The sequence below is a fragment of the Cetorhinus maximus genome, chromosome 1 (assembly GCF_964194155.1).
Source record: "Cetorhinus maximus chromosome 1, sCetMax3.hap1.1, whole genome shotgun sequence".
Taxonomy (NCBI): domain Eukaryota; kingdom Metazoa; phylum Chordata; class Chondrichthyes; order Lamniformes; family Cetorhinidae; genus Cetorhinus; species Cetorhinus maximus.
In genome coordinates this window covers 64,788,972-64,813,603 of record NC_135879.1, presented here as the reverse complement: position 1 = coordinate 64,813,603, position 24,632 = coordinate 64,788,972, and the positions used below count along the sequence as shown (strand labels likewise).

The following is a 24,632-nucleotide window of genomic DNA, read 5'->3' as shown; positions in this document are numbered from 1 at the left end:
CGGTTTTGCACCTCCTATCTGCCCTGAAAATCTTATGGTCCATCGAATACTACTTCTCTGCTTCCCAAATTACCATCAATTTTGCTATTTAACTAGAAATCTAATGCAAAACAACACAAAAATAATGGGGTTTGAATTACACGTATGTCTTGGTCTAGCTAACCCCTGCCCTTTAATACCACATTATGACACAATCTCGATTAGACACGTGCAATAATATGCAAGATTAACTAGCTTTTAAATACCTTGTTTTCATCCAGAAATTTCAGTTTGACTGATACACTTCCTCGAAGTTTGTCAAATTTCTCTTTATGAATCTGGAACTGTAGCTGAGACTGTTCAATTTTTGGAATTGTAACGGCATCGCGAGGACCAAGGTTCAGTTCCTCTAAATCAGTACGATATGCATCATACTCTATCCTACGGCACAAAGCATAGCACAACAGAAATTGCATAAAATTACCGTTTCAAATCAATGACAACAGATTAAAACAGTAACTGAAAAGAAGCCTTTTTCTCAAGGTAGCCAGGGTAATAAAAATACATCAGAGTACATTTTACAAAATGTTCAGTAGAATCACAATATCTGTAGAATTGTATGCTATCTTATAAGGATCAAAACAAACTTACATCTTAAATATACTGGAGGTTTCACTACCTCAGCGGCTGCAGCAGCTTATTTTTAAAATTATAGTGTATTGCTGACGAGTGAATTTTCTACATTCCGCTATTAAAATGTTGCCTAAGACAATCTTCTCCATTACCTCACTGATAATTACATCAGTGATGAAATGTAATGCAATACTTTCCAGTAGAAAATTGAGTTTTGAACAGATATACAATGCATACTATCCAATGTTTCAGTGTTGCAAGAATACAGACTTAGTTCAACTTCTTACTGTCCCATTGCTAGTGCTTAAATCATAAAAGGTGTTGCCACTGCCCCCAGAGTAAAAAATGCTGTGTTTAAAGCAGCATGTGTTGTAATTGTAATTTCAATTTTTACAAGAAGAGGACAAGTTGTGCTTGCTTACAACAGCTGCCAGCTCTCATGGTTCATTGCAATGATGTAACATAGTCACTGGGTTCAGATAACCTTGCAAAGATATTCGAAACCACAGATTTCGCTGCAGCATTGTAGCTCACCAAGCCAACTTCTTATTCTACAGATAATACAAAGAAGTGGCGAGGATTAACGTCAATATTTCTTTGTGAATTATTGTTGAAAAGAAGGTTCCCCAAATAGTTCAGCATGTTTATTCAGTGAGTAAGTGACCCCTACAGATCAGAAAAGTTCCAGCTTCTATGCTGAATTAGCAGATTGCAGCTGGAACATGTAGAGGAGCACTGGGTTACTGGGTTAGTGGGAGCATGGAGGGAGAGAGAAAAGATTAGTCAGGGGCCCTCGCCCTAATCTCAATTCAGTGACCCCTGTTTCAAAGTGTACAGATGTGGTCTTTTAATTGCAAGTTTTTATTGCTGATCCAATGTAGAAAAACATCCCAAGGCATTTTGCAGAGACTTAAGGAAAATATCACATGCCTAAAATAGGAAATATTTGAATGTTAAAAAGCATGGTTAAAGAGATGGATTTAAAGGAGATTTTTGAAGGGAGATGGGGAGGAGGGACGAGAGGTTTAAAGAGGGTAGCCTAGAGCATGGAACCTAGTTTAAGGTAAAGTCACAATTGAAGGTTCCAGGCTGGAGGGGTGGAGGAGGAAAGAGAATGGCAGTGGAGGCCAGAATCAGAGGAAGAGGGAAAAAAACCCAGAAAATGCTGGAAATGCTCAGCAGGTCACATAGTATCTGTGGAGAGAGAAGCAGAGTTAACACTTCAGGTCGATTACCTTTCATATCAGAACTGATAGAAGTTAACGACATAATAGGTTTTGAGTGAGAGGTGGGTGGGATAAGTACAACAGAGGGTCTGTGATGGGATGGAGGACAGGAGAGTTCGAATGACAGAAGGGTTATTCTTTCAGGGTCAAAGGGAATGGAGATGAAGCAAGTAAAGAAACAAAAGATGTGCCTAGAGCAGGTGTGAATAGATACTGTTCTCTGCAGCAAAGTCAGAGTCCCAAAGGGTGTGTTGCCAACTGGTCCCAAGGTTAAGGACATCTCTTCTGGGTTGGAGAGGAACTTGGAGTGGGAGGGGAAGGATCCAGTTGTCGTGGTCCATGTAGGTAGCATAGGTAGGACTAGGATAGAGGTTCTGCTGAGGGACTACGAGCAGCTTGGGGCTAAATTAAAAAGCAGAGCCACAAAGGTAATAATCTCTGGATTACTACCTGAGCCATGGGCAAATTGGCGTAGGGTAAATAGGATTAGAGAGGTAAATGTGTGGCTCAAAGATTGGTGTGGGAGAAATGGGTTCCGATTCATGGGGCACTGGCACCAGTACTGGGGAAGGAGAGAGCTGTTCCGTTGGGACGGGCTTCATTTGAACCATGCTGGGACCTGTGTCCTGGCGAATTGTATAACTAGGGGTGCAGATAGGACTTTAAACTAATTAGTTGGGGGGGTTCAATTGAAGGGAAGTTTAAAAAATCAAAAAGAACAAAGAGAGCAGAGGTGCAGGGTAGTGAAGAGGCTAACGAGAATGGAAGTGTGACAGGAAGGGACAGAAAATATAAGCAGAAGAGTACAGCAGAAATTAGAACCAGAGTGAGTAATAATGGTAAAAAGTAAAATCTTAAGACTCTTTATCTGAATGCACACAGCATTCGTAACAAGATAGATGAGTTGACGGCACAAATAAAAATAAATGAATATGGCTTAATAGCTATTACAGAGACATGGTTGCAGGGTGACCAAGACTGGGAACTCAATATTCAAGGATATTCGACATTCCCAAAAAACAAGCATAAAGGAAAAAGAGGTGGTGTAGCTTTGTTAATAAAGGAAGGTATCAGTGCAGTGGTGAGTAGTGATAATAGGTGAAATAGGTCGTGAAATGGAATCAGTTTGGGTGGAAATAAGGAATAGCAAGGGGAAGAAGTCACGGGTGGGAGTTGTCTACAGGCCCCCGAAGGGTTGCCTACAGGCCCCCGAAGAGTTGCCTCACAAGGACAAAGTGTAAATCGGGAAATAATGGGGGTGTGGTGTAAGGAGGACGCTACAATTGGCATGGGTGATTTTAGTCTGCATATTGACTGGACAATCAGATTGGCAGGGATAACATGGAAGACACATTTGTTGAGTGCATCAGGGATTGTTTCTTAGAGCAATATGTTGCAGAGCCTACCTGGGAACAGGTTATTTTAGATCTAGTAATGTGTAATGAGGTGAGATTAATAAGAGATATTGTAGTTAAGGATCCTGTAGGAGGTAACAATCACAACATGGTAGAATTTAAAATTCAGTGCGAGGGCGAGCAACTCGGGTCTCAAACCAGTGTCCTCAACTTAAATAAGGGCAATTACAGAGGTACGAAGAAAGAGTTGTCTAAAGCGGGCTGGGGAAATAGACTAAGGGGAAGGTCAGTGGATGAGCAGTGGCAAACATTTAAGCAGATATTTCATAATGCTCAGCAAAAATTTATCCCGGTCAAAAAGAAGGACTCGATGAGAAGGATGAGCCACCTGTGGTTAACAAAGGTGGTCAACGAGAGTATCCAATCAAAATCTAAGGCATACAGAGCGGCGAAAACTAGTGGTAGGTCAGGGGATTGGGAATTTTTAGAAACCAGCAGCGGGTAACTAAAAAGCTAATAAAAAGGGAGAAAATTGATTATGAAAGCAAATTGGCAAGAAATATAAAAACAAACAGCAAGAACTTCTACGGGTATATAAACAGAAAGAGCATGGCTAAAATGAGCATGGGACCCTTGGAGGATGCGACTGGAGAACTGATAATGGAAACAGCGAAATGGCAGATAATTTAAACCAATATTTTGCATCGATCCTCATGGTGGAGGACGCTATAAACATCCCAAAGATATCAGATAATCAAGGAGCTAATGGGAGGAAATCTTGTAACAGTCTCTATCACGAGGGACAAAGTATTTGACAAACCAATGGGACTAAAGGCAGCAAGTCGCCAGGACCTGATGGCCTGTTATCCAAGGGTTTTAAAGGAAGTAGCTGCAGAGGTAGTGGAGGCATTGGTTAAAATATTCCAGAACTCACTGGATTCCGGGAGGGTCCCAAGGAAAACCGTTAACGTGACGCCCCCATTCAAGAAGGGAGGGAGGCAAAAAGCAGGAAACTATAGGCTAACAAGCCTAACATCTGTCGTTGGGAAAATGCTAAGAGTCTATTATTAAGGAAGAAATAGCAGGATATTTAGAAAAGCTTAACGCAATCAAACAGAGTCAACATGGTTTTGTGGAAGGGAAATCATGTTTGGCAAATTTGATAGAGTTCTTTGAGGATATAACAAGCAGAGTTGATAAAGGGGAACCGGTATTTGGATTTCCAGAAGGCATTCGATAAGGTGCCACATAAAAGGTTATTGCACAAAATAGGAGCTCACGGTATTGGGAATAACGTATTAGCATGGATTGAGGATTGGTTAACACACAGAAGACCGAGTTGGGATTAATGGGTCTTTTTCAGGTTGGAAAGATATAACCAGAGTGCCACAAGGATCAGTCCAAGGACCTCAATTATTTACTGTCTCCATTAATGACTTGGAGAAGGGGGCAGAGAGTAATGTATCCAAATTTTCTGACGGTACAAAAATGGGTGGGAGGGCATGTTGTGATAAGGACATAAGGAATCTGCAAGGGGATATAGATAGGTTGAGTGAGTGGGCAAAAACTTGGCAGATGGAGTATAACGTAGGAAAATGTGAGGTCATGCACTTTAGTAGGAAGAATCAAAAGGCAGACTTATTATTTAAATGGAGAGAGACTCCAAAAAAGTGCAGCACAGAGGGATTTGGGTGTTCTTGTACATGAAACACAAACAGTTAGCATGCAGGTGCAGCAAGTAATTATGGCAGCAAATAGAATTTTGGTCTGTATTGCTAGGGGATTGGAATTTAAAAATAGGGAAGTCTTGTTACAACTGTACAGGGTGTTGGTGAGGCTGCAGCTGGAGTACTGTGTACAGTGTTGGTCCCCATATTTAAGAAAGGATATACTGGCATTGGAGGCAGTTCAAAAGAGATTCACTAGGCTGATTCCAGGGATGAAGGGGTTGACTTATCAAGAATGGCTAAACAGGTTAGCCTTTATTCACGTTTGGAAGAATGGGGGGTGATCTTATTGAAACACACAGGATTCTGAGGGGGCTTAACAGGGTAGATGTTGAGAAGATGTTTCCACTAGTGGGGGAATTTCAAACTAGGGGACATAATTACAGAATAAGAGGACACCCATTTAAAATTGAGATGCAAAAGAATTTCTCTCAGAGGGTAGTGAATGTCTGAAGAGAGTTGTGGAGGCTAGATCGCTGAAAGTATTTAAAGGGGAGATAGATAGATTTTTGAAAATCGGGGAGTTGAGGGCTATGAGGAGCTGGCACGAAAGAGGAGTCGAGGCCCGGGGCAGATCAGCTATGATCGTATTGAATGGCGGGGAAGGCTTGAAGGGCCGAATGGCATACTCCTGCTCCTATTTCTTATGTTCTTATGGCCGATTTCCTTCCCTAAAGGACATTAGTGAACCAGTTGGGTTTTTATGACAATCAATGATAGTTTCATTGTCACCATTACTGAGACTCGCTTTACCTTCCAGATCTATTAATTGAATTCAAATTCCACCAGCTGCCATGTGGGGTTTGAACCCATGTTCCCACAGCGTTAGCCTGGGTCTCTGGATTACTAGCCCAGCAACATTACCTCTATGCCACTGTCTCCCCCAAAAACATTAATGCAAGAATTTTAAATTTATAGCATTGGGCAACAAGGAATTGAAAATCAAGATCAAGTGGGCTTTTGCGCTTCTGCTCCACGGGAGGTTTCTGTCCTCCCTGAGTTCGCCTTAGGACACCTGCATTACAGTGTGACAAGTGTGACAGGTGTACCATCCGAGTCAAACTCCCCACCTGCCAGTGTCTCTGGAGAGGTTCACACTGATGTTGATTCACAAGTGATGGGAAAGCTGCATGAGAAGCAGGTAGAGATTTGGACGAACAGAAACTTTCAGAGGGCGCAGACTGGGAGGCCAGTCAGGTGAACAGTGGAGGTATCATAACTTTGAATGAAGTTTTCAGCTGCAGATGGGCTGAAGCAGGGCTGAAGGAAAATTATCTCACAGAGGTGGAATAGACAGCTTTTTGGTGGAGATAATAGGGAGCTGGAAGCTCAGCTTTGTCAAATAGGATACCAGGGTTGTGAAAAATCTGGTTCAGCTTGATCGGGGAAGGGGATGGAATAAGTGGTTATTGTGCAGAATTTGAGCTGGGGAGGCCAACGCCCTGTTTTCCCACTGCTTAGCTGGAGGGAACCACAGCTTATCCAAGACAAAATGTCAAACAAACCATCTGGTGACAGAGGCAATGGAGGGGTCAAAGGATAGAGTTAGACGACATGTGTGTACATATGGACCTGTTGTTTGTAGATGATGTCTCCAAGGGGCATGTAGATAAGAGAGAGCAGCATCAAGGGGATGGAACCTTGGTGGACTTTTTAACAGTGCAGGATGGGAAATGAAGCCTTTGCTAGAAATGCTCTGACTATGCTCAGATATGTAAGAGGAAAGCTAAAATGTGACTTGGGAGAGAGGATTTTTCCCAGGGGCAGATGCAGAATGAACTGGGGTTGACAGAGAGTAAGGAAGGTGGATTGTGAGGAATACAAAGGAGTGGTCAGAGCAGCAATTACAACCACAGTAGAGAGGCCATGATATAGGAAGCAGAGCAAATGCTGAAGATTGAGTTCACAGTGAATTTGGAGTCTCAGTGTAGAGGCTGAGGGAGAATATCTTTGACAAAATCTCAGGGTGAAGCTGGGAGGGGTGGGTGGAGGCAGCAGACAATGAAGATTTTAATGGAGAAATGAGAACAGGGCGAAGTGCTTGAAGGGAGAGAAAGGAAATATGGAGGAGTAGAGGGAAAAGAGGCCAATGTGTGACTTGGTAATAAGAGCTGCATTCCTGCTGACATGGTTTCGGCAATGCAGAGGGGGAAGTACAGTCAGTCAGTAAGGCGCGAGGTGTCATCAACTTCTTTCAGTCAAAGCCAGCATGTCAATAAGCCATATTAAGATTGTGGATGGACAGGGTCTTTGATCACAGGTGAACAGACATTCTGGAGGGAAATGAGGATAGGTGCAATGATTGTTGATACACTGCCAGAGTCTAAGGGAATGAAGGTGGGTGAGGTGAGTGTGATGGAAAGGAGATTTCATCACATTAGCCCCAGGGAGAATGCTAGGCATGAACCCATGAGTGATAAGGTCGGACAGTTGGAATTACAGCTCTTAAGAAGACAGTAGCAGATACCATAATGGGGTTGTTAGAGAATGAGCGAGGCACGAAGGATGGATATGGCTTTGTTTAGGGGGGATTCGTGCCTAAACAATTTCAGGAGAGAAGGAAGGCAGAAAGAGTAATGACGGGTTGTGGTGGGTGAGGGAAATACCTGAGAAGAGGAACAGAAAGGTGGTATGGTTTGATGTTAGAAGATGAGGACAGAGGGAGGGTGGGACAGAGGGAGATGGAAGTACCCAAGAGGGACTGAAAAAAAAATCAGAACTGGATTAGACATGTGATGCACCTCCATAGAATACCCTGCTGACGTTAATTTTCAAGGCCACATGTGAATATCAATCATTTAGGTGAGGTACCAGAGGGTTCTCTATGCCAATATAGCCATACCCAAAGGAGTCAGCCCCTTCAGTAGGATGGTAGGGGAGAAAATAGCAAAAAGGGGAGGAAATTAAGAAAGTAATGAAATTATTGGAATAGCTGGATAGAGAAGATTTAAAAATTATATTGAACTGGGGAAATATGTACTTTTATACCATGGGAAAGTTAAACAATGTTCAAGCCCCATATTGAAACAACATGACCAATTCAAAGCTACCACAGATAACTAAATATCACTACTTAAAAGAAACCGCCAATCAAACAAGTATTCAGTCAACATGAACAATGCCTTGTACAAAACACTCTGACCCATATCATCCGTTTTGCTGAAGACTAAAGTGCATGTCTCGTGTTACGACACTGCATTTCAAGTTCAGTCTTAAACAAGGTTATGGAGGTCAGTGTGTGTGCACTGACAACGAACATCAAGCATCAGGGCAGTGCTCTCATTTGAAATGTTCTCCTAAACTAGTATTTATTGGGATTATCTATGCATTTGGGCAAAAATAAATCTCCAGTAATCAACTCTGGTTTGCTATTCAAAATTGAAGCAACTACTTCACCACAGATAATCCTACAGGATGGACATCATCAAGCATCAACTATGCAGTGCATACTGACTAGTGTATATAACATCACCCAGAACCAGCAGAAGGAGATCATCCACAAACTAACTAAAACCCCAACTTCTACTGCATCATGAAACAAGACAATATTCTTATCTAGATATTTAGATGCCAGTTGGAAAAACACTTTGTTAGAGTCCACTTCTTCCCGGTAGCTATAATTAATGGGCAGAATTTTGCCCTTGGTGGGCGTGCAGGCCCCACCGACTCGGCGATGGGCGGACAGCTGCTGAAACGGGGCCCGCCGCCATTTTGAGTGGGCGGGCCAATTAAGGCCCGCCCTGCAGGAAGCGCTATGCGCTTCCTGTGCGGGGGCGGGGGGGGGTAGGAAATCCCCAGCTGTCAAAGTGCGATCTTTTGCGCACGTGCGCGAAAGAGCACTCTGCTCCCTGAGACTAAGTGCTGTCTCAGGGAGATTAGTGACAGTGTACAAAACTTAAAAAATAGAAAAATAAAAATATTATTAACATGTCCCCCTCATGTGACAATGTCACACGAGATGGGACATGTTAATAAATATCACATTACATTTATTAAAGTTTTTAAAAAGGAACATGAAACCTCATCCCGCCAGTGGATGAGGTTTCATGTATTATCAGAAGCCCGCTGGGGCTCCTGGCCTGCCCGCCAGCCTTAAGGTTGGACGGGCAGGGTCTTTAATTACTTTAATTACCCCGTCAATGGCCTCAATTGGCCATTGACAGGTCGGCGGGCGGACAGCTGATTTCGCTGTTCACCCACCTCCCTGAAAATTTAAAGGGACCGGGATGACGTCGGGGGTTCCTCCTGATGTCATCCCGTGTCATTTTCCCGTCGGTGAGCGGGCCCCGCCCCCAAATCACTGACGGGAAAATTCTGGCCAATGTATACTTGCGCATGTGGATAATGGGAAACATCTGATCATTATAAATTGGAAGCAGAAGCACAATTTGTGAAACTGAGTTCTGCAGAATGGTGTGCATTAGGGATAGGTAAATATACATTTTTCTGAATTTTAACAACTCCCACATAAATTAAGTGCATAGAGGTTTCAGTGCCACAGCTTAAAAGCATTGTATTATTTTCAGCATAACTTTCAATTAATACTCTATCCAAACTAAAATATGTTTAATCCTTTCGGCACTACAATTGGTTTACCTGGCATTTTCGTAATGTTTAACTGCGATTAATGTGTCTTCAATTGTTTTGTTCACCAAAGTATTCACACTGGCAATGAAAAAATTAATTGCTCCAAGAAGTGTCTCCCCATTTTTACACAGCAATTTCTGGGTTTCAGCATTGTATCCAAACTCTTCCTGAAATATAAAGAGAATAAAATTCAAATATATACAAAAAGACCAGGAAAAGGTTCCATGCAATGCCTAAAGAGGGTCTATAATTAGTCAGCACTTTGTCATATTAGAGCATTAGCTCAATACACTAAAAAATACAAAATACCGATAGCAATAATTACATATTTGAACATTTCTATGAGTGATATCACTAAAACATAAAGCTTTTGTGTAAATTGAGGGAAGGGGACAGAGTTCCTGGCTGGAGTGAAACAAAGGGCTACAATTTAGTTGAAGTTAATTTGGAGGAAGTCTGGTTTGATCCATGAGCTGATACCCGACAAGCTGGCAGGAAGCACAATAACAGCCATGTTGCTACAGGCAGAATGGAGAGATACGGTTGAATGTTGTAGAGCTGAGTTCTTGTTTATTAATATTGTTATCCTACATGACAACAGAACACTTCAAAAAATACTTAATTGGCTGTCCTGAGTTTATTTTTAATTAGTTTATGGGATAAACTAAATTATAGTCAGACAGATAAAGCATCTAGTTACCCATTACAAAAGACAAGAAAGCGCAGTGCCAGGTGAAAGGCCCCGGCTATTTTTACTGCTTTATATTTAACAATGGACTCTCTGACTCCCTTCTATGTACGTTTAAAATACAGGTGTCTGCTGAAAATGAATTCCTATTGGCACATTCTCTTATAAGAGGAGAAACATTTTAAAAAACAAGAGTTGGAAGCATGCGTATTATACAGGTCAGTTAAAGCAGGACAGATGGGATCCCGAGAGATGCCAATAGCTGTGAGGAACTTGCTGACTCTGTAGATGCTGCCAATACCAAACCAGCCTTCTTTGAATCTGATCTCGTCACTAAAGGCTGGCCAGCATTTATTGCTCACCCTAATTGCTCTCAAGAAGGTAGTGGTGAGTCGCTTTCTTGAACTGCTGCAGTCCATGTGTTGCAAGTACACCCACAGTGCTGTTAGGGAGGGAGTTCCAGCTTTTTGATACAGTGACAATGAAAGAACAGCAATACCATATTCCATCACATTCCTGACTTGTGCCTTTTAGATGGCAGGTAGGCTTTGTGGAATCACGAGGCCAGTTACTCAGTGCAGAACTACCAGTCTCTGACTATTTTTAAACAGTATTTATATGGTTGGTCAAATTATGTTTCTGGTCAATGGTAACCCCAGGATGTTGATTGTGGTGGATTCGGCGATGGTGATGCTGTTGAACATCAAGGGCAAGTGGCTAGGTTCTCTCTAGTTGGAGATGATCATTGCCTGGTATGAATGTTATTTGCCACCTATCAGCCCAAGCCTAAATGCTATCCAGGTCTTGCTGCACGTGGTATGGACTGCTTCAGTATCTGAGTAGTCATGAATGATACTGAACATTGTACAATCATCAATGAACATTCCCACTTCTGACCTTACGTTCAAGGGAAGATCATTGATGAAGCAGCTGAAGATGGTTGGGCCTGGGACACTACCCTGAGGAACTCCTGCAGTGATGTCCTGGGACTGAGACGATTGGCCTCCAACAACCACAACCATCTTAGTTTGTGCTAGGTATGACTCCAACTAATGGAGAGTTTTCCCTCTGATTCCAGTTGACAATTTTGCAAGGATTCCTTTATGCCACACTTGGTCAAATGCTGCCTTGATGTCAAGGACCGTCATTCTCACCTCACCTCTTGTGTTCAGCTCTTTTGTTCATATTTGGACCTAATGAGGCCAGGAGCTGAGCATCCCTGGCAGAACCTAAACTGAGCATTAGTGAACATATTATTTCTATATGCCACTAATAGCACAGTCAATGAGACCTTTCATTATTTTGCTGATGACCAAGGTAGACTAATGAGGGTGGTAATTGGCTGAATTGGATCTGTCCTGCTTTTTGTGGACAGGACATAGTTGGGCAATTTTCCACATTGTCTGGTAGATGCCAGTGTTGGACTCGAACAGAAAATGCTGGAAAAAAACTCAGCAGTTCTAGCATCATCTGTGGACAGAGAATCAGAGTTATGTTTTGAGTTCGTATGACCCTTCTTCAGAGCTGAGGAGAAATGGAAATGTGATTAAATTTATACTGTTTAACGGGAGTGGAGCTGGTGAAACTGGATAGAAGGCCAGCGATAGGTGGGGTCAAAGGAGATGTCATGAACAAAAGGACAAAGGGAGTGTTAATGGTAGTGGTAAGGGCTAAAAAAGGTGCTGATAGTGGCATTCAGGTAAGAAAGCAGAATGTGATAATAGCAGAATAAGAGTAAGCACTGTGTGAAAGAACAACATGAAACAAGTAACAGATGGCCCTTGTGGGGGTAGAGGGCGGTGGTGGGGGAAAAAAGATAGAAAATGAGATAAAAGGGGGGATAAAACAATGAATAAAAATAAGTGGATAAAAAATAAAAATGAATGTAGAAAAAAGGGATTAAAAAAGGGGAGAGGTTAGAGGACAGAGTTCATGGTCTGAAGTTGTTGAACTCAATGTTAAGTCTGGAAGGCTGCAAAGTGCCTAATCAGAAGATGAGGTGCTGTTCCTCCAGTTTGTGTTGGGTTTCACTGGAGCATTGCAGCAGGCCAAGGACGGACATGTGGACAGGATGGTGTGTTGAAATGACAAGCGACAGGAAGGTCTGGATCATGCTTGTGGGCAGACTGAAGGTGTTCCACAAAGCGGTCACCCAGTCTGTGTTTAGTCTTCCCTGTATAGAGATGACCAATTTGGTCTCCTGCATTCGCTGCTCCCAACGCGAAGGAGGTGCAAGTGAAGCACTGCTTCACCTGAAAGGAGTGTTTGGGCCCTTGGGCGGTGAGGAGGGAGGAGGTAAAGGGGCAGGTTTGGCACCTTCTGTGATTGCATGGGAAGGGGATGAGGTGTTGGAGGTGATGGAGGAGTGGACCAGGGTGTCCCAGAGGGAACAGTCCCTATTAAATGCTGATTGGGGGTTGAGGGGAAGATGTGTTTGGTGGTGGCATCATGCTGGAGTTGGCGGAAATGGCAGAGGATGATCCTTTGAATGCGGAGGCTGGTGGGGTGAAAAGGGAGGACAAGGGGAACCCTATCATGGTTCTGGGTGGAAGGGGGAGGTGTGAGGGCAGAGGCACGGGAGATGGGTTGGACATGGTTGAGGGCCCGGGGAAACCTCAGTTAAGGAAGAAGGAAGGCATGTCAGAAGCGCCATTTTGGAAAGTGGCAGCATCGGACAGGTACGACGGTGGTGAAGGAACTGAGAGAATGGGATGGAATCCTTACAGGAAGCAGGGTGTGAGGAGCTGTAGTCGAGGTAGCTGTGGGAGTCGGTGGGCTTGTGATGAATGTTGGTGGATAGCCTATCACCAGAAATTGAGACAGAGAGGTCAAGGAAGGGAAGGGAGGTGTCGGAGATGGACCATGAGAAGGTGATAGAGGGATGAAAATTGGAAGCAAAATTGATAAATGTTTCCAGGTCCAGATGAGAGTATGAAGTGGCACTGAAACAGTCATCGAGGTACCGAAAAGAGTTGTGGGAGAGGGCCCGAGTAGGACTGAACAAGGAATATTCCATATACCCCATAAAGAGACAGGCATAACTGGGACCCTTGTGGGTACCCATAGCCATACCTTTTATTTGGAGGGAGAGAGACAAGTTTAAGGAGAAATTGTTCAGTGAGAGAACAAGTTCAGCCAGACGGAGGAGAATGGGATGGATGGCGATAGTTCAGGCCTCTGAAGCAGCTTGATTTAAAAAAAAATTTGATTTGCACAAGTCTTCACTACTACAGCTGGATGTTGCAGGTCCAATAGTCTTTGCTGCAGCCAATGGCTTCAGCTGTATCATGATATCACGTAGACAAATCAAATTGGCTGAAGACTGGTAACAGTGATACTCAGGACCACTGGAGGAGACAGAGATGAATAATGCACTTAGCATTTCTGGCTGAAGATGACTGCAAGTGCTTCAGCCTCGTCTTTTGCATTGACGTGTTGGGATCTGCCATCATTGAGGATGGGCATGTTTTTGAAGCCTACTCTTCCAGTTAGTTGTTTAATTGTCCACCACCATTCATGGCTGGATGGGGCTGCAAAGCTTTGATCTGACCTGTTGGTTGTCAGGTCACTTAATTCTGTCTATAGTGTCATACTTCTGCTGTTTAGATTGCATGTAGTCCTGTGTTGTAGCTTCACAAGGTTGGTAAGCCTGGTGCTGCTGCTAGCCTGTCTTCCTAACACTCCTCATGGAACCAGGTTAGTTGTGGCTTGGTGGTAATGCAAGAATGGGGATGTGAAGCATGAGAATGCAGTGCTACACGGGGCGGGGGGGGGGGGGGGCATGAAAGAGAGGCCATGGAGCAGGACAGGATGGAAGATCTGATCAAAAGTTGCAAGAACAGATAAGAGAAAGTTAAAGTGCTTTGGATATAGTCACGAAGGATATTGGCGATTTTGGCCAGGGCTTTTTTGGAGCTGCAGATAGGATGGAAACCAGACTCCAAGTCTTATGAACAGGGAGTGGTCAGAGATAACAACACTGTGCTGGGTGGCGATAACATGGTCGTTGACCATAGAGAGGAAAATGGGTTTGGAGATGGAGGAATAATTGGAGTGGTGTCTACAACATTGATGCTAGGCTTTTTTTTAATGGAAGGGAATGAAGACAGCTGTTCTGAAGATGATGTTAGGAAGGAGAGGCTTCATTATGTCAGAAAAAATAGGGTGAGAAAACAGCTAAGTAGCCTAGAGTTATATGAGGTAGGGTGGGGAGGGGAGGTGAGGAGTGACAGGAAATGATCAAGAGACCAAGAGGTGGATGTCATAGAGAGGTCTAATAATGGCCGGGAAGGGAGGATAGGAGCTACAGAATGTGGTAGGATTAAGGCCAGGATCAAAGGTGGAGGAGGCAGTTTAGCTTAACTTCAGTTCTGGAGATAAAGGCATGTGTGAGCTTACAACCTCCCTTGATTAATGTAAAAGCATTCAACAAAGACATCAGTCAACACATCTGAGCACAAGTTGGTCAGCATCCAACTAGGGTATCGAGTTCGAAGTCTGGCTGTATGACAAGTCTCTTTGAGAAAGACTGAAGAGGAAGTTGTTACTTCAAAATGGCATATCAGCCCAAAGACCTAAATGTCATCTGGACTGAGACTAAACAAATGATATTTAGCAACTCAATTCTGTTCAGGTCAAAAACTATAGCATTGGCTCAAAACAAAACAGAAATACCTGGAAAAACTCAGCAGGTCTGGCAGCATTGGTGGAAAAGAACAAAGTTCTTGCTTTGATGATGACGATGCTGCCAGACCTGCTGAGTTTTTCCAAGTATTTCTGTTTTTGTTTTGGATTTCCAGCATCCGCAGTTTTTTGTTTTTATAGCATTGGCTCACATTGTTGGTTTAACAAAGTGTCATGTAACATTGGTCAAAAGATCGGCAAATGTGCCTCAACGTAGATAAATGTGTGCTTAAACATCCAGGTGTGGGGAATTTAGGGAGAGAGTATTGCATGGGTGGCTGTTAGCTCAACTGATAAGAACAGAGAAAATTGGGAGTGGTCACTAATTGGCTGTTAACTGACAAACAAAGTAAGGATTGTAAAGTCCATTTGGACAGTTCAATATAAAGTTAGGGCCAGAATAATAGGGTTGTATAAGGCTTTGGTGAGACCACTAGTGCACTGTGTTCCCTTTATAACCCCCTTATCTCGAGAAGGATATTTTGACTCTTGAGAAGGTAGAAAGAAAGGGTTGGAATATGGGGATGTTTATGTATGGGCCTGATGGTCTTTTCTCATTGAATCCATAACAAAACACAAACATTTCAATAGATTTTGGTGGGGAGCCCAAGCAGAATAGGTAATTAAATCAATTAGGAAATCAATCTCCACTCCAAGTCTCAATATAAAAAACCTCATCAATCTGCCAGAGGCAGAACTCCAAGAACAATTCCATTCTGCTCAATTTTCAGATTGTCTCCAAGAAAAGATAGGCAAATCTCTTTCTAACATCCAGCTGAACCTGACTATCACTTCTCTTGAGGAGAATGGAATCCCATGCCTTTGCAATAAATAAGGTGGAGTAATTGAACATATTTACTGAATAGTTGTCCTAAAGTATGAGGTCAGTGATTAAAGTGCAGAAATCCAATTAGTTGAATCAAAATGATCAGGCACACCAAAGTTAAACATCCCCTTCAGAGGCTTGATACTAGATAAACCATTGGTGTGAATCATATAGGCAAGCAAGTTCTCTGTTGCTTGGAAGATACAAAAGCAAAATACTGTGGATGCTGGAAATATGAAATAAAAACAGGAAATGCTGAAAATACTCAGCAGGGCTGGCAGAATCCATGAAGAGAGAAATAGTTAATGTTTCAGGTCAATGGCATGTTACATGCTTCTCTCTCCACAGATGCTGTCAGACCTGCTGAGTATTTCCAACGCTTCTTCTCTGGGTCATGGATTTAATTTTTTTCATTTAAGTACTGCCCACACTTTGTAGCCAACAGCAAAGCCATGAGTGATGGTAAATATTACATCATGATAACTAGACCAATATCCTTATTGCTAATGATTGATATCAATGTTCATGGAAAGCATACCATATGAGAAACAGCTGCAGCATCCCACCTACGAGAACCTATTTGAGCACCAATTTGGCTTCAGACCAAGTCTCCCCTATCATTCTCTTGATTCCTGATGGTGGACAACAGGTGTGTGTCCAGTGTATAAGGGGTAGTTTTCAACTGTGAGCCTAGACAACAGATGTTGGCAGGCTAGTTCAGTCAAAAAGACATTGCAGTTGGTCCTGATCCTGTTTACAAATAACACACTTTCATATACATGGAGAGGATTGGATTTTATTCTTCACAGTATGTTTTGGCACAATGCCCAGAGTCCTACACAGGTGAGTGAGTGAGGACAAGACTGGAGAAGAGCTGGCCTCTACTACACCCCTCCATGAATGCATTTTAGGGGTATCATTATTGATACTGCAAGCCTACCATCAGCTTTCACTAGGGAAATGTTGGTAACAGGTACTGGTGGGAGGGAAATGCACAGGTTCTGCCAAACCCATCTGCATCTACAAAGGGGTAATTGCCTGGCAGGAATTGGGAGAGAAATCAAGATTAGGGCACAGGGGTTAAGAAGACATGTATGCCCCATTTCCACCACAATCTCACCTGATTTCAAATAAGAAAAATTCATCCCATAATGTCCTAACCAATTTTTTTTTTGAAGTGCAGGGACAACTTAAGTACATGGACCCTTTAAATTTTTTGTGGAGCCACGCACAAGAAGTAACTGCACAGCCTGCACAGGAACCTTCAGGTTGCTGTGTGGCCACACAGCGGTGCAGATTAGAGGCAACATCTGTCTGAACCCATCAAACCTTCCATGAAGTAGAAAGGAAGTGCAGCTGGAGTAGAGCCCTCTATGTTTTGGCATGGCAGATTGGAGATGCACCTTGAAACCTAACAGCGCAGAGCAAGGGTGCAAGGAAATGGGTAAATTGGAATTCAAAGCTTGGAGCATGCCTTAAATAAAAGAGCCCCAACTGGTAATGTAACTTCCAACTCTTGTTTCAACTTGTTTTTGCTGAGATTAAGTTCATGTCACACCGAAAGTTCTGCATGCAAACCATACAAGCTATCACTCAAATCTAGCTCATTAGTGGCTCAACAACACCCACAATCAAACCATCCTCTTTAGCATAAAAGCAAAATACTGCGGATGCTGGAAATCGGAAACCAAAACAGAAAATGCTGGAAAAACTCAGCAGGTCTAGTAGCATCTGTGGAGAGAGAAATAGAGTTAACGTTTCAAGTCTGTATGACCCTTCTTCAGAACATCCTGAAGAAGCATCGGAAGCAGCATCGGAAGAAGCCTCTGAAGCATCATCCTCTTTAGCAGTTACTTTTATATGTTAAGCCAGTGAAAGTATAATAATAAAGTGGATAAATAAAATAAGCAGCCTACTTACATGGAGTTCTGGAGACTTCACACTAAGTTCTCCAAAAGCATCCCCAAGTTGCCGCTGTGTCTGTACCACTTGGTAGAACTGTGTTGCCATTTGTCGAGCTAGTCGCAGGAGATTTTCATACTTTTTTTTGGTGTCTCTCAATATTTCTATCTGTGATTCAAGCTCCAGATCCACAGTCTTTGAACCACGACCCAACTTTTCAGAGAGGACCTGTCGTGTACACTGCAATAAAAATTACAAAACAACTCGTTTTGCCAGGGGACACAAACATTTTGAATGTAGGAACTAGGCTAAATTTTTTACCAAAATACAAAAAATTAGGGAAAAATATTGGCAAAAAGAGAATGTGCTTATTTTATAACAAAAGGTTTCTAAGTTACTGTGGTTGTAGACCCAATACCTGCTGGTTACCAGTATTTCAACTGATTTAATGAAAACTGGAGATAATTTATTAGTCACCAGATAAAGAAGTCGTTCAGTACAGCACTGAGGCATACAGGGCAAAGGTTTTCAAATTGAATTCCTGTTGTGTGTCAAGTTAATTGATCAAAGCTGGGGCACAATTGGCTTCAATACTACAGACTACCAGGAGCAAGAGGAAAAACATGTGGTGCAGCTCCTCCTGAATTGTCACTTTGGCGGAGTACTGAGGGGATTGTCAGAGCTTCTGAAATAAATATCTGCAAGATTGAACACCTCCAAGAGGCGGGAGAAAATACGGTGGAAAAAATATTAAAGCCATTATCTTCAGGCCTTACCAACATATCTGTATTGAAGGAAAGAAACATTAAAACAATTCTGAGAGAGGAAAGTAGACTAGGGAAGCCAAGTGTTCCGACCCACCCCCACTCTTGGCTGAATTCAGCTGTGAAGTCTGTCAAAGTCTATAAGGAACAAAATGCTATAGATGCTGGAAATCTGAAATATAAACAGAAAATTCTAGAGCTACTCAACAGGTCTGGCAGCATCTGTGGAGACAGAAACAGTTAACATTTCAGCAAGTAGAGGTTAAAACAAGGCAGGAAGTGGGGAACAAGAGGAAAGAACTGAAAGGAAGGTCTGTGATGAGTGGAAAGTGGGAGAAATTAAATCACAAAAGAGTAATGGTGCAAGGCAACAAAAGGGGAGGTAATGGGACAAGTTAAAAAACAGATGGGTCTAGGGGAGCTGTAAATAGTAACAGCAGAATCATTACAAGCTCTTGCTGTCTGAAAAAAATGGGAGCAGTGATTATAATCTGACATTATTAAACTTAATGTTGAGCCTAGAAGTCTGTAAAGTGCCTAATCGAAAGATAAGGTACTGCCTCTCCAGTTTTTGTTGAACTTCATTAGAACAATAGAGGCTGAGGTCAGGTTATCAATGAGGTGGCAAGTAACCAGAAGCTCAGGATCATGCTGAACCGGGGTATTCAGTATGAATTACTCAACCTGCGTATGGTCTCCCCAGTGTAGAGGAGATTACAAATATAGAGGAGATTACAAATGCAGTGGAGACTGCATCATGAGCAGCAAATATAGTATACAGATTGAAAGTAGTGCAACTAAATATTTTGGATGAGATGTTAAACTGAGGCTCTGCCTGGCCTGTCCTCTCAAGTGGCTATAAAAGATCCCATGGCATTGTTTAAAAGAAGAGCAGTGCTGTTATCCACGGTATCCTGGCCAATGTTAATCTCTCAATTATCATAAAAATAGACTATCTGGTAATTGTCATGTTACTGTTTGTGGGATCTTGCTGTGTGCAAAATTGGCTGTTGTTTTTCCTACTTTACAACAATGGTACATTTCAAAAGTACTTCATTGGCTGTAAAGTGCTCTGGGATGTCCTGTGGCCGTGAAAGACAGTATATAAATGCAAGTGTTTCTTTTTAAATAGCTGTTTCGTCTAGAAAGTGTGTTTTGGTCTCTAGGCGGTGGAAAGGGAGGATGTAAAAGGTCTGGTATTGCAGCCCTGCACCTGCATGGAAAGGTGCCTGGGGTTGGGAAGGAATGAACCAGGATGTGAAGGAGGGAACAGTCCCTTCAAAATGCTGACCAGGGAGGGAGGGGGGGGGGGAGAGAAAGGTATGTGCAGTAGTGGGTGTCACACTGGAGGTGGCTGAAATGGCGATGCATGATCCATTCAATATTAAGTTCAACAATGTCAGGTTATAACAACTGCTCCCAATTTCTTGGGGCTGGTGCTGGTAATGATTCTCCTGTTATCATTTACAGTTCTTCTAGTCCCACCTGCTGTTTCTTTACTTATCCAATGATGCTCTCTTTTGTCTTTTGTCAGGAGTGTCATTTTCCACCCCATCAGAGACCTTTTTTTGTTCTTTCCTCCACCACCCACCTCTCCAATTGTTCTCTCTCTGCCTTTGTGCTTGCTTAAACCATGTTATATCTGTAACATTTTCCAGTTCTAGCACGGGTTACAGATTTGAAACATTGACTCAGATTTTCCTGTCTCTGTGGAAATCGCCTGGGGGGGGGGGGGGGGCTTGAATTTCCGATGGGCAATTCCCCCTGCTCTTCAGGGCCCTCTAAAGTCCCCAACTCTGAGTTAGAGTTGGAGACTTTGGACGGTTCTGACTTACTTACCTGAATAGTCACCCAAGAAACGTTAGACAGAAAAATCCTGGTCTAACTCTAACTAAAGAGCTGACCCATCCGACTCGCCCCTTGACCCTCTGACTTTCCGCAACCACCACTTGACTGGGCCTGCCCCAAACTTCACCACCCGACTCTTTCCCCCTTACCCCTACTACCCCCCTGACACTCCATACTCTCCCTGACCCAACATCACTGCCCGCCCTCCCCACCCCCGACATCCTGACCCGACCTCACCAGCTGACTCCCCAGCATGACCCCTCCTAACCAACCTCACCACCTGACTCCCCCCTGACCTACCTGCACCCCCCAACCATGATCTGACTTGGCCTCATCACCCTACTCAACTGGCACCTTACCTTCCCTACTCCTCTTACTTCCCCTCCATAGCTTTTCAAAGAAGCTTTGGGACATTTAAACTCTTCACTTACCAGAATAAGGCAGCTAGTGCCGTAAAAAGGGGCTCTGGATTTTGCGCGAATTCCCTTTGCTGATGTCTCCAAGGTTTCCTGTGCTGAGTCAGTTAGGAAGGATCCTCCATCGGAAGATTACCAGAAAAATCAGAGGAAGGCAAGTGGGTGTTTTTGTTTGATCAGGGTTGGAACCAGGCGTTCCAACCTTGACTGGAAAATTTGGGCCATTAAATCTGTTTCTCTCTCCACATATGCTGCCTGACCTGCTGAGTATTTTCAGCATTTTCTGTTTATCTGTCAAAGTCTATACTGGCAAGAGATCCATATTCAGAAATTGAAGCATAGCAAAGAGGTAGATTTAATCAATTCAGAATGATTATAATTAAACTTTATATTACAATTTCATAGATCATAAGCTCTACCCATTCACTGATTGTAAACTAAGTATCAATGCACACATGAGTAATAGACAGGGATGGCGAACCTTCAGAGCTCAAGATCTGGGGGAAAAGAGCTGTATCCAGAGAAGAGCTGCAAAAGCCCAAATAGTCCTTCTGACTCTCAAAGCCCCAAAATGTGAGCATAACGTGCATGATGTGGCTAAACAAAGCATCGCATCAAAAGGTCAAAGAGCTGCATCCAAAGAACTCTCTGAAACTCACAAGTCATGTTAGCTGAACTGATTACAGATAAGCTAGAATGAGGCAGAGGGAGCAGGTAGAAAATATAGGGATAAATGAGAATCATCAATCTTTAAGAGGAAAGTCAGTCGCTTCATTTTTAAAAAAAAACAAACCAATCTTTCAATTTTTATATATCAATTTCCCAATCTGTTTTTTAAAGCTCAGTACTGCAGTCTTAGAATTTTTCTCCCTACTATTGTCAATTAGAGGCACCATACTGCTACTGCTGTTGCACAGAAGACTGGTGCTGAATACGACTCCTGAAAATTTACAGCAATCTCTTTGATGGTTCAGCAGAAATGGCAAGGATTGTATCTTGATTGTCTCCACAATCTGTCACCATCAAGAATGTGACTGAAACACAGGTCATGTTTTCAACCCACTCAATTTTGCTTTACTGACATTCTGGATCCTTCGTGACAGCAGGATATTGTGACTCAGCAAGTTGGCTGCTAATTTAATGTTACACTGTTGAAATTTTTCTGTACAATTATCAAACTTATCCATTCTCTACCTTGTTGGTTGATATAATTTGCAAAGCTGCTGATTCAATGATTCACCTTTGCGAGGGCAATTAGGGATGGGCAATAAATGCTGGCCTAGCCAGTGACACCCACATCCCGTGAAAGAATAAAAAATGGTTAATTCCTAAGAATATTCTGTTCAGTTGCCACTGAATAAAGGGTCATGAAGACTCGAAACGTTGACTGATTTCTTCTCCACCGACGCTGCCAGACCTGCTGAGTTTTTCCAGGTAATTCTGTTTTTGTTTTGAATAAAGGCATTAGTTAAGTCAGCAGACAGGTGTGAACATGCAAATCTCAATAGTGACATTAATTATAGTTGATCTTTGAAGCAGGATGATATGGTAATCGGCTTGGCAAGATCCTTATCTTGCAAAATGTTAAATCCTACTTGCTCAAGTTTCATCAATGTATTGTGACACCTATTTATAAAACTTATGATCAGGTTCCCATTCTCCCTTATACTTACTTTCGTACAAGATTTCAGGTTCAGTTTGATGCAAAATAGAAAAACATTAGTGAACATTCAATTTTCAATCACCAGAAAATGCTGCTGTCATTTTAGTTATCTAAAGGTATTTGCTATTCATTTTGTCAATCTGTCCTCATAGCCTTACACTGGTGCCATAATCTGGGCTCCAACTGACTGGGTGGAGCTATCTTGTTCATACTTGTCAGCTCTACAGATGTATTTTTTAGATACAGCAGTACATCTAGGAAACATGCAATTTTTTACATTGAGAAATCAAAGTATCAAGGTCCATAAATTCAGGCTATGACCAATACCGAAAAGAGAAGATAAAACAAATCAGTAGCAGCGATTGGTGATTTAATGGTTGGATTTTAAAACAAAAGCAAAATATTGCAGATGTTGGAAATCTGAAATTGTAACAGAAAATACTGAATAAACAGGAGGTCTGGCAGCATCTAAGGAGAGAGAAACAAGAGTTGAAATATATTTCAAGTCAATAAACTTCCATCAGAGTATTTCTAGCATTTTCTGTTTTTATATTGGATTTTAAAAGTTGGAGCTAAAGGAAGGGCCCAAGGGAAGTGACAAGTTACACTTCTGAAGTCTTGGGAAAGGATAAGTTAGACCAGCAGACTGGACAATACAGGGTACAGTTTAATTTCAAACATGTGCGATAGTACGCATGAAGCAACAACAGCTTATATTTGTAAAGCGTCTTTAAATCAATGAAATGTCTCTAGGCGCTTCAGAGGAGCATTATAAAGCAAGGTATGACACTGAGACACACAAGGAGTTATTTGATCAGATGGCCAAAAGCTTGATTAAAGAGGTAGGTTTTAATAAGTGTTTTAAAGGAGGAAAGTGAAATAGAGAGGCGAAGTGATGTAGGGAGGGAATTCAAGAGCTTGGGTCCAAGGCAATTAAAGGCATAGCCATCAATGGTAGAGCAATTATGATTGGGAATGCACAAGAGGCCGGAATTAGAGTGCAGACATCTAGGAAGGTTGTGGAGCTGGAGCAGATTGCAGAGATAAGGAGGGGTGAGGCCATGGAGGGATTTGAAAACAAGGATGAGAATTTCAAAATCAAGATGTTGCATGATAGGAGCCGGCGTAGGTCTGCAAATACAGGGGTGATAGAGGAATGGGATTTGCTGTGAATTAAGTCATTGGCAGCAGAGTTTTGGATGAGCTTAAGTTTACAGAGTGTACAATGTGGGAGACCAACCGGGACTGCATTCAAATAGTCAAGTCTAGAGGTAACGAAGGCGTGAATGAGAGTTTCAGCAGCAGATAAGTGAGACAGGTGAAGTTGAGTGATGTTAAGAAGGTGGAAATAGGCAGTCTTAGAGATGGCACAAATATGAAGTTTTGAAAAAGAAAGGAAATACAGTGGAACATTAATCAGAATACTAACGGCTTCCATTTTTCCAGACAGCAGGAGCCAGTAATGGTTCAGCTGTTGCTATTCACAGCTCATCCAAGTCCGTCATTTTTCTTATCCTATTAAAACTTTGTTTTGCACCTTCATCCCTTTTGTCATTCAATTCTGCTTTCCACCTTATCACAGACATTCCCTTTTACTCTTTCCTCACCCCCTCCTACCTGTCCTTCCTCTGTATGTGCTTAAAAACTGGCACATCTTTAACACTTTTGAGTTCTGATGAAAGGTCACCGAACTGAAACGTTTACTGTTTCTCTCTCCACAGATACTGCCAACATACCGAGTATTTTCAGTATATTCTCTTTTCATTAATTAGAATAATATTGTTGACATGACGAAAGACAAAGGTTATGCAAAGAAAAGTTAAGGCAAAGAAAGGTTAAAGGTGAGAAATGGATCACCTAACAGACAGGTAATTTTAATCACATTCTATTCATTGTGTGGGTGAGATAATAGATAGAGCCTCTGCAGATAGAGGAACAATAAACAATCAGAACAAAGAGAATATAATGTCTCAGAGATATAGGAGTTACATTTGACAGGATAATGAGGCGATGAGTTTTAATAATGTGAGGATTATTTGGGTGGAGACATCAAAAGTCGGAGGTAGTAGCTGTCAGTTAGAACTATAAATGTTGCAAACTGATTTGCACAGGGAAGGCTAGGCAGGTTAATAGACACCAGTCTGAGGGTTGTTTATTTAAATGTGAAAATCAGCATTTATATAAGATCTATCTATAGCAAAGCTATGAACACTGACAACATCCCAGCTATAGCACTGATAACATGTGCTCCTGAGCTAGCTATGCCCTAGCCAAACTGTTCCAGGACAGCTACAACACTGGCACCTACCCAACAAAGTGGAAAATTGTCCATGGC

General features: G+C 42.4%; 1 protein-coding gene across 11 annotated transcripts in view; it reads right to left on the bottom strand.

Annotated features, from left to right (window-relative positions):
* arfip1 (ADP-ribosylation factor interacting protein 1 (arfaptin 1)) overlaps nucleotides 1–24,632 on the bottom strand; it is a 228,441-nt gene that overhangs the window by 6,094 nt on the left and 197,715 nt on the right. For all 11 annotated transcript variants that reach the window (XM_078541507.1, XM_078541432.1, XM_078541462.1 and 8 more), the window contains 3 exons: nucleotides 17,625–17,846; nucleotides 9,517–9,674; nucleotides 246–420 (listed from right to left, as the gene is read on the bottom strand). In XM_078541507.1, coding sequence (XP_078397633.1) covers nucleotides 246–420; nucleotides 9,517–9,674; nucleotides 17,625–17,846 — 555 coding nt within the window. The remainder of the gene's footprint in view (nucleotides 1–245; nucleotides 421–9,516; nucleotides 9,675–17,624; nucleotides 17,847–24,632) is intronic.